At 40.0% G+C, this 10,715-nt stretch overlaps 1 protein-coding gene across 3 annotated transcripts; it reads left to right on the top strand.

Moving 5' to 3' along the window:
* Nucleotides 1-4,793: 4,793 nt before the first annotated feature.
* On the top strand, nt 4,794-10,076 carry mthfs (5,10-methenyltetrahydrofolate synthetase (5-formyltetrahydrofolate cyclo-ligase)). 3 transcript variants are annotated; one of them, XM_087843021.1, is made up of 4 exons: nt 4,794-4,813; nt 5,167-5,294; nt 7,833-8,097; nt 9,354-10,076. In XM_087843021.1, exons 2-4 carry the CDS (start codon nt 5,184-5,186, stop codon nt 9,578-9,580), a joined length of 603 nt encoding a protein of 200 aa, XP_087699147.1. In that variant the 5' UTR covers nt 4,794-4,813; nt 5,167-5,183; the 3' UTR covers nt 9,581-10,076. The 3 variants fall into 3 exon arrangements, with proteins under 3 accessions (XP_087699147.1, XP_087699146.1, XP_087699143.1); XM_087843020.1 differs by lacking the exon at nt 4,794-4,813 and adding an exon at nt 4,816-4,885; XM_087843017.1 differs by lacking the exon at nt 4,794-4,813 and adding an exon at nt 4,843-4,969.
* Nucleotides 10,077-10,715: the final 639 nt, after the last annotated feature.

Genomic DNA, 10,715 nt, shown 5'->3' with positions numbered 1-10,715 from the left:
CTCTGCCCATCAAGTTTGTTTTGTGCTGTAACTTAAACCCTAATAATCATATCGCTGTCACATCTGTACCCTGGACTGTTTTTGGACATTTGTTGACTACACCATTCATAGTGTTCTGTATTGATCAAGAGAGCATCAGCAAACTTGTTAAATTAAATTTCTGGACATTGAAGATTACCTGGCTGATCAGCTGCAGATCAGTGTTACTGTATCATATCAGGAGCCAGTTAGCTTTCCAAATGCAAAAGAAAAACAATCTGATAAAGATTACTCTTACATTATCCACATTGTGTAAGAGAATTATTATTATCATTGTCACTGTTTTTCATTTCAAAACTATTTAATTCTATATATTCTATATAATTCTAGGACACATTTCATTTACCTGATCTCACACATATACAGTGTTTTTACCTAACTTTCTCACACGTGCAGTAATACTTGCAAAGCAATGGGGTAAATAAGGGTTTTAAGCATCCTTGGGCGAGAAAATCGATTGCAGGAGCCGGGGATCATTTCTGCAACCTGTGGCTCAGTTGACCCACTCAGGTGGCACAACTGCCCCCATGAGTTTTTGAAAAAAATATTACTTGATTTGAAAAATCTTATTCAGAATGAAAATAAAATGATGAGTTTCTGCCTTTAAATTGCTCTGACTCCAACTCTGAGTTCATCTAACAGAAAATCATACTAGACTTTGCCCTTTTTGGGGGTGGAGGGTGTTAAAAAAACTTCCTGCTCTATTTGTTTTGTCAAATCTGGATGATCTCCAATTTCCTGCTTTCAAATTCAGATAAAACTGGGTTATTGTAGCTTTCAGTTTGGATTTGTGAGACTGACACTATCTCTGCTTTTACAGTTTTCCCCATTGTTTGACAGGCCATTGTACTGTCTGTGTAACACAAAACAAAAAAAGGCTTACAGTAAGTCCTTATGATGACTGGAGAAGAAATGGTCATAGTGTTTTACATTAAGCACATCAGTGCTGAACTGGTGATGGGTTGTGTGTGTCATTTGAAAACAAAATGCCATTTTGAGAAGAAATTACATTCTCCAAAAGTTGATTCTGTTCATCTGGACGTAGCGTTTTCTGGGAGAAACGTTTCGTCATCATCAGGTGACGTCTTCAGTCTCAGCTGACTGCAGGTTTCAACCTTATAAACAGTACATTTGCATAATGACTGAAACCAGCACCACTGAAGGAACAATGGGCTGGGAGGTCAGTTCCTTAATCATAATTATGCAAATTCTCATGACCATTGATCAACAACCACTGATCAATAACCATGAGTACCATTCACAGAGAGTTGGGGAATGGCTGCAATCACAGCATTGTAAGATGGTGAAAGATGTACCCTTAGGCCCCCTCCTCGATTCAGAGATGGTCTTTCCCTTTTCACGTAAATGGCCTCCTTGACTCCGCCCTCAAACCAGCGTTCCTCCCTGTCCAGGATGTTACATCCTCATCCTTGAAAGAGTGTCCACTGCCCTGTAGGTGTGAATAGACTGCTGAGTCCTGGCCTGATGAGGTAGCTCTTCTGTGTTGTAGCCAGAGGTTGTTTGGTTTCCTCGATGTATAAATCCTGGCAATCCTCCTGCACTTAACAGCGTACACTATGTTACTCTGTTTGTGTCGGTGGACCCGATCCTTGAGGTGGACCAAGTTTTGGTGCAGCGTGTTTTGGGGTTTAAAAGCCACAGAGACCTGGTGTTTAGAAAAAATGTGTCTCAACTGCTCCGATACTCCTGACACATATGGGATCACTACAGGTTTTCTCTTGGGCAGCGGTTGTTCTTCTCTCCTGGATCGGCTGGAGCTTTCTTTAGGAGCCTTTCCAGCTTTGACAAAAGTCCAGCTGGGATAACCACATTTACTCAGGGCCTTCTTGATGTTCTTCTGCCTCCCTGGCTGCTGTGTCAGTGGGGATGGTGTTCGCTCTGTGTTGTAGCGTCCTGATGACGCCCAGTTCGTGCTCCAGTGGATGATGAGAGTCAAACCTTAGATACTGATCCGTATGCGTAGGTTTACTGTACACATCAGCTTTTAGATGTCCCCCATTACTGATGGAAATCTCACAGTCTAAGAAGGCTAACCTGCCACTTTTCATATCCTCCCTGGTGAATTTGATGGTTCGGTCCACACAGTTAATGTGATCCGTTAATTGTGGTACGTCCTGAGATTTGATTTTCACCCAGGTGTCATCTACATACCTGAACCAATTACTTGGTGGTGTTCCAGGGTAGGATAGCAAAGCCCTCTTTTCCACTTCTTCCATGTACAAATTGGCCACGATGGGTGAAACTGGGGAGCCCATGGCACACCCATGTTTCTGCCTGTAGAACTGACCCTTGTATGTGAAGTAGGTGGAATGAAGACACAGTTCAAATACACTTGGTCGATGCCGAGAGTGGTCCTGTTGCTGAGGTTGGGGACATCCTGTAATCTCTTACGGACTACCTCCAACGCTTCTGTGACTGGGATGCAAGTGAAGAGAGATGTAACATCGTACGAGACCATGGTTTCATCTGCCTCCATAATGACATCTCTCACCTTCCCAACAAAATCCAGGGTGTTCTGGATGTTGTGCTCAGAGCTGCCTACCAACGGGTTGAGGATCGAAGCCAGAAACTTGGAGATGTTATAGGTGACAGAGTTGATCATACAGATAATCGCTCTTGAAGGTGCACTCTGTTTGTGTATCTTTGGTGAACCATACAGACTTGGTGTAGACTCCCCTGGGTACAGCCTGTGGTATGAGGTCCGGTCAACAGCCTTGTCTTGTTCTAACTGCTTCAGACAGTCTATCACCCTCTTCCTGTAACCACTTCCTGGGTCTCGTTTCAGGGGCTCATAAGTATTTTCTCATGATAGTCTTTTTGGTTTAGCAATACTGTGCACCTACCCTTGTCTGCCGGAAGGATGATAATGTTGTTGTCATTACTAAGTGATGTGAGTGCCTTCCTCTCCTCCATGGTGATGTTGGATGCTGGGGGCTTCGCATTGCTGAGACAGGCTAAAACTTTGGTCCGTAGTTGCTCTGCTTCCACTTCTGCAATATTGTTGTTACGAATTGCTGTTTCTGTGGCTGTGATCAGCTCCACTAGCGGGGTTTGTCTCGGTGTGACAGCAAAATTCAACCCTTTAGCAAGGAAGTTTTTCTCTGTTTGGGTGAGCTGTCTGTCAGACAAATTCTTCACCCACTTGTCCACATCCTCGGTGTTGCATCCTTCTCTCTTCTGGCCGCTTGGGACTCTCTCCGTATTTTTGCTGTGGTTTCCGACCAACTTCTTTTGTTGCCTGGTCTTAGACTTCTTGTAAGAAGAAATTACATTGTTTTGAATGTAGAGTTTCATTTTGCAGGAGGGTTTTGCCCATTGCGTGTGTGTTTTTTTGATTTGTGTGTAGAGTTCTGACAATATGAGGCATGCTTTCAAAAAATGTGTGTAAACAATTGGGAAAAACTGTAAAAGCTGATTAAAGGCTCAATTACAGAAAAGGATTAGGGCCACTTTTCTTTTCTTTTCCAGAATTCTGAGAAAAAAGTCTGAATTCTGACTTTTTCCCAGAATTATTTTTTCTCAGAGTTCTTGGAAAAGAAGAAAAAAAAGACATGCCCACTTTTTTTCTTTTGCCCCTAATCTTTTTCCGTACTCAAAAGCTCAATGTTTGCTGATGTTTTAAATGCTGTCTGTAGCGTATCTGCAAGCACTTAGAACTGAAAGAGTAGGTTGAAGGAAGATTCTCTCTATTAAAATACATTGTAAAATGAGCTATCCAATTGAGTCCCAACAAACTGTTGGGTTCATTTTCCTTATGAGAGGAGACTAATAAACTCAAAAGCTTTCAGAGTTTGTTAAGTGGTTGATGTTTTGATGTTAAGTTAGTTTTACATGGTACAATGGAACTCTCCTTTAACAGAGTTTTTATAACATGGTGGATGTTATTATTATTATTGTTATTATTTGTAGTAGACTCCAAAAATGTACAGACAGCTAATGCTTAGAATAGAGTTAATATTACTCACCCCCCCCCCCCCCCTTTTTTTTTTTTTAAATTTCCAAAAAGGTGGGTGTCGATCCACAGGTGAGGAGGGTGGGGACCTACACATGACAACCGACAAAGAGAGAGACCGCTTTGGGCACACCTAGCTAAACAGCACACTATTTATTTTAGGGAACCATTGCACTGGAGAACGTGCTGTGTATTGTGGAGGTAATGAGACAGTACAGCATGCTATACTACACTGTCGAGAGGCATGAGGAAAAAAGAAGACAACTGGTTCAAAGCCTAAATAGAATTAAACTGAAACTAGATTTAACTGAGTTTCTTGGAAATAACTCAAGAAATAAAAGTTATCACACAATACTTAAGACAAACACATTTGTATGATTGGATCTAATCCTTATGTGACATCCACACTCCACTCTAGTTGGTGGCAGTAATAAAGCAATTCGTTGTTTGTTAAATGCCAATAAGCACCAAGAAGAAAAAAATGTAATAAAGTACGAATTCAGCCTTTATCACTCTCCTCCGCCATTGCCGCCTTTCAGTTTTGGACGAAATGCATTCTGGGATATTTGACTGCATCAAGTCTACACCAATCAGCACCGATACGTGCTCGATAGAATGGGAGAACACATAGCGAGAGCACATCCGGGAATTTTGAGCGTACTTGGCTACTTGACTGGAACAGTCTGCGACTGATGACGTATCACAAGTCCACGAGAAGGCAAGTACAAACGGCCCTAGTCTATAGTGGCTACGTCATCAGAAGTATGCGCGCGCACCCTTATACGTCGTCACTGTTTAACTGTAAGTATAAAAAAAACGCAGTGACGATTCCAACACGCGTGGGGGCAGCAACGTGGCAAAAACGAGGACGAAGTACGTTTAAAATACAAAAGAAGAAACATGTTCGGTAGTGGTGTCCGCTACAGCTTTACTGGAATGTTTACGGATCTTTTACGGGTCAGGGTCGTCCTGATTTGACTTCGTTTACTCGTCACAGTGCCAGTCTTGTGTTGATAAGCCTGTTAGTGTTTAATGTTGGGACAGCTGCATGAAGCAGAATAGATGTCGAAATCCCTTCTGTTACTCAACTCGGTACCGAAGAGTTTGCCAGTAGACGTGCTCAAACTTAACGTAAATCATCTCTTTTCATTTAGCTTGATTAAATGTTAGAATGGCCGCATTGCGAGCAGCAAAGCAAGCCCTGAGGAAAGACGTAAAGCGACGGGTTGCCACGGTGACGGACGACGAGAAACGGCGGCAGTCTCTTGTCGTTTCACAGAAGGTAAGGAAATGTTCATGGAAGTCAGTATATGTGTCGCAGATGTTGCATCCCCAGATTCTAACATTTCTGCGATTATTACAAAGAGTTCGCCGAAAATGAAGATTGCCATTTTTACATATATGCAAATACATGTGTATACAGATGTGGCAAAAGCACAGACATGCTGTACTTAAGTAGAAGTAAAGATGCTAGTGTTAAAAAATTATTCCAGCAAAAGCTGAAGTACTTATTCAGCGTCTTTACTGAAGTAAAAGTGAAAAGGTCCAAGCTCTGAAATGTACAAAAGTAAGAAAGTTTAAAAAGGACACTTCTACCAACTACTTTCAGCACTGGAAGCTAGACCTTCTCATATATTACTGTAAAACAAAAATAATATGTTATAAGAAAATAGAACGGTTATGTAAATCTAAATTCTAATGTACTTATTTTGAAACTGTTATTTATGACACAAGCAATAAGGGAATAGAGACAAATAGTTGGGGGTGACTTTGCTTCCACACCTAAACAGAAAAATGACAACAGTCAGGGGTTAAAGTGAGATTTAGCAGGTGGAGTAACACAAAGATCTGTTTTAGTGGCTCAGTGTGGGGAAAATGCTAACAGCTCACAATCATTTCTAATGTCAGCTACAGTCGAGTTTCTTAGTGGACAGGCTGTGATCCACTGACCTGCCGCTACACACGGATCGAGTATCTGTTTAAAAATTATGGCCTTCCATGTAATTTTAATTGGTACACTTGATAAATTGGTAGTTTATCAAAGCTGTAAAACAAAAATAAAGCTGGACCTTTATCTAACAATACACTGTGCAACAACCAAACACAAAATGCAGTTTCTAATAAAGGTGTTTATTATTAAGGGGGGGGGATCCAAACTTACATGGACCTGTGTGAAAAACTGATGCATTATCCAGAAATGGCATAGAATAAATAAATAATAATATTAATATTAATAATAATAATAAATAAATAGAACATGGAACCTGACATGGAGGTCTGCTCCGGGGCCTCCTCCAAATGGGAGATACCCGGCAGACCTCACCCAAAAGGCATCCTTGTCAGATACACGAACCACCTAAACTGTCTCCTTTCGATGTGAGGGAGTGGCGGCTCTAGTCTGAGCCCCTCCTGGATGGCTGAACTCTGGCTCCAGCTTTTACGCTCAGCTCGCTCTTGACAACAATTGACCAGTATATCGTCTGCATCACTGTAGCCGGGGCCCCAAGCATCCGTCAATCATCCTCTCCCCCCACTTTGTGAATTAGACCCCGATATACTTAAACTCATCCAGTCGGGGAACTAACTTGTCCCAAAAGTGGCCACTACACACTTTTCCTGCTCAGACTTGGGAGATGCTGTTTCTCATTCTAGCTTCTTCACACTCAGCTGCAAACCACTCCAGTGTGAACTGGAGGCCACTACCTGACAGAACCACATCATCTGCAAAAAGCAGAGATGAGATTTTGACACACCAGCCTTGCATCACTTGGCTACACCTAGAAATTCTGTCTATAAAATTATGTACAGAATCAGTGACAAAGTGCAGCCTAGGCGGAGTCCAACACCCACTGGAACAAGTCCGACTTATTGCTGCCAGTGTAAACAAAGCTCTTGCAATGGTTGTATAAGGACTGAATTTTGCTCATAGTAATGGACAACACACCCAAGGTGAAATCCCATTCTGCAACTCTGTTAGTGCAGCGGTCTCCAACCTTTTTTGCGCCACGGACCGGTTTATGCCCGACAATATTTTCATGGACCGGCCTTTAAGGTGTCGCGGATAAATACAACAAAATAAAACTAGTACCGGTACCGAAAAAAGAAAATTTATTCATAACACACGTGAAAAGGCCCAGGAAAACAGAGTTAACGATAAAAACGATAACAAAATAACGCTGAAAACCGATAAAAACCCTGAAAACTATACATTTCACACCTGAGCCTCAACTCTCGCGGCCCGGTACCAAACGACTCACAGACCGGTACCGGTCCGAGGCCCGGGGGTTGGGCACCGCTGCTGTAGGCCATTTATCTGCGTTCACACTTTTGTTTTTACTACATAATTCCATATGTGTTCATTCATTGTTTTGATGACTTTAGTGAGAATCTACAATGTAAATAGTCCTAAAATTAAAGAAAAAAGTGTCTAAACTTTTTACTGGCAGTGTATCTTAGACTAAAGATATTTCTTTTCAAATTGACACAAAAACCTTCTAAAGATTACTGCTATAGGAGTGAAATAAATAAGTAAAATTAAATGATATAAATGATAGTAGCAAGTCCTTATTTGCAAGTCGCAAAGAGTGGCCCAACAAGTTAAGTTGGTCAAAAATAATACGTTGAATTAACTCAAATGTAAGAAAATGTTAGATATCATTGTTTTAAAAAATTAAATTAAATTAAATTAAATTAAAAATTTAATTACTTTGAGCATTAAGATTTACAGTGTATTTTCAATTAAATTAATTAAATTTATTTACTCAATGGAAGATTAAGGATTCAGAACTTTGATTTTCTCTTCATCTGCATTTTCTTTCAGTTGTTCAGTCACCCCAAGTACATGTCCTCTCAGCGGATTGCTGTGTTTCTGAGTATGAAGGATGAATTAAATACTCAGGAAATCATCAAGGACATGTTTACGTGTGGTAAAAGCTGCTTCATTCCTAGATATGAGAGCACTAGCAGTCATATGGACATGCTGAAGGTCAACAGTCTGCAGGACATAGAGACGCTGCCTCTGACCTCCTGGAATATCCGACAACCTGCTGAGGATGATAACAGCAGAGAGGAAGCCTTGGCTTCAGGTTAGCATGCACACACACAAGACACTTTTATTAATAAGAGCAATAGGGGCAGACACACCTTAATACTAACCGATTGTTACACTGAATGTGGTTGGTCTAAAATTCAACTTTCAACTCAAATTCTCTGTTACACTTGATGTAACCATGAACACCACAGCCACTGCACACCAGTTCAAGACAGTGCTTTACTTTGAATTCACCACAGTATTGCAAGCTAACCTGTTTATCCTGCTCTAAACCACAGAGTATACATGGTTTGAGTTGCGCAGTTTATTTTGCAGGGCATTTCAGAACATTATATTAAGATCTAATATCTGATTTTTAAAAATCAGGACATTTCATAGACCCATTGGAAATCAACAACCCTTTTAGAATGTTTTATGCAAAACTATACATTACTGAAATAGAAACAGGAAATGGAAATGGGAAAACTAAAATAATTTCTTTGCTTTTATAGAAAAGGGAGATGCGCACCACTTGTAACAAGTGATTACCAAGGAAGAAACAGAAACAGCCATAAACAGGATGAAAACAGGGAAAAAGTTGCACCAACTGATGTATATAAAACAATTAAAACTAAATTGCTTACCCCGTTCCTAGAGGCGTTGGCCTTCAAAGGTTGTCCTTTACCTCCTTCACTATTTACTTTAGCAATTCAACCCTTTGCGATTACAATTCGATGCACAACTGCGATGCAATAAAATAAAAAAATATTAAAAGAATAAATAAAAAGAGGGACTAAAACAAGAAGACAATAAAAACAACCAAAACAACAATGTCTGTTAAAACAAAACATGTTTGGGTCAGTGTGTGCTAAAAGCCTACATTTGTCTTCAGTAATGATTCAAAAAGTTAACCAAACGCAAAAGGGAGTTTTTTCTTAGAAAAATAAATATGAATTACAGTAATCCAGATGTGATGAAATGAATGCATGAATACCAATCTACAGTTCAGTGTGTGATACAATAGGACTTAATTTGGCAGCGTTTCTTAAGCGATAGAAGCAAAACTGAACCAGAGACTTGACATAAACATCCAACATAAGACCGGAATCAAGGGTTACCCCAAGTTTCCCGATAGACGATTTAGCAAATGTTGAATGGGGACCAAGAGCTTTTATTATCTCAGGCATAAATCTGTCAGGGGAACATACAAGGACTTCAGGTTTTCCTTCCTACATTTTTGAGTTAGGATGTATATCTACAGACACAATGAGAACGTTAACAGTAATTATACCGTCTACTTGCACAATCCAGGAGGTCTGGACCTGATCCTGATGCCAGGGCTGGGCTTTGACCGTGCCAGGAACCGACTGGGACGAGGGAAGGGTTTCTATGATAACTACCTGGAGCGTTGCAAAAAACACCCCAAAGGCAAGCCCTACACAATTGCCTTGGCCTTCAAAGAGCAGCTTTGTGAAAAAGTACCTGTTGATAACCATGATGTGCCCATAGATGAAGTACTGTATGAGGATGAAAAATAGCTAGTTGTCACTAGGGCTGGTCTATGAACTCAGGAAGTCCACTAACCCTTTAAACACGGCCTTTCCATTCAACACCAGGTTTTGTAATCGTTAGAGTGGATGAAAGTCGAAGGATGTCGTAATTAATGCCGTTATTATCAGTGTTATCACTGCAGTCTGTGGTTGTCCTGATATGAGACAAGCCAAGGTAATATGCTCAAGGCTACAGTCAAGAAGTAATGTATCATTTATGAGATGTTCTTCATTCAGCAGCTCTCTCCAGTGGACTTAATTTCCAGCCAGTTTTCCAAGATATTTATGAATGTGATCAGATGTGGAATGCTCATCTTCAGTTCAGGTTGAACTGAAGTTCACAGTGGACCGACTTTGTCAAATGAAGTCACCAGGCTGTTTATCTAGTCATAAAAAGGTATTATGTAATACTGTCTAAAATTAAATATTAATTTCCAGAGCATAATAAATTGAAAGCAGCAGCAAATAAAGATGTTAGAAAATGTTTTCATGTTGCCTTCTTATCAACCAGTATTTTATATGATGTGTATTAGCTTGGTTATCTGGTCACTGTCTCCACACAGGCTCACTGAGACAACCACAGTAGTGGGTGTCAGCCAGCAGTTCTGAGGGAAAAGTTCACAAAACATATTTTCAACTAATTCTTAACATAAAAAGGTCCAATCAATTAATGTAAGCATCATCACACTGTGTATTTTCTTAACAAAAATCACTGAAATTAATGTAACTAAATAATTTGTCATTGTCCTCCATGCTCAGTTGTAATGATATTATTGCTCACACCAACTACTGTTGTTAACTGGATGGAAGCTTTATCAGTGAGGAAGCAGATGCAAGTTACTTGAGAAAAAGTATGAATTGTATTTACATTTTTTTTTAGAATTATTAACTATTCTTACCTGTTTACATATCTTCAAAAACATGAGCAAATGTAACTTAAATCGCTAGATTAGATAGAGCTCACATTTTGTTGCTTTGTATTTGTAAACAGACCTTAACAAGTACAAACTAATCTTTTTTGCACACACACACATTCTAGATGCACAAACATAACATTTTCAGATGTTTACAAGGTTACAAAACTCAGTTCATAACTACGCAGTCTGATGTACAAGTACAAAAT

Source organism: Neolamprologus brichardi, chromosome 1, assembly GCF_056152115.1.
Source record: "Neolamprologus brichardi isolate AB-2024 chromosome 1, ASM5615211v1, whole genome shotgun sequence".
NCBI lineage: Eukaryota > Metazoa > Chordata > Actinopteri > Cichliformes > Cichlidae > Neolamprologus > Neolamprologus brichardi.
The sequence above is the reverse complement of the archived record's forward strand: the minus strand, read 5'-3'. Positions and strand labels throughout refer to the sequence as shown.

Bases quoted from the DNA above. Each gene is read 5' to 3' on its own strand.
- mthfs (XM_087843021.1), top strand. From the start codon at position 5,184: ATGGCCGCATTGCGAGCAGCAAAGCAAGCCCTGAGGAAAGACGTAAAG. The intron at 5,295-7,832 runs GTAAGGAAATGT...ATTTTCTTTCAG, and splicing joins CTCTTGTCGTTTCACAGAAG to TTGTTCAGTCACCCCAAGTA. The intron at 8,098-9,353 runs GTTAGCATGCAC...TGCACAATCCAG, and splicing joins AGAGGAAGCCTTGGCTTCAG to GAGGTCTGGACCTGATCCTG.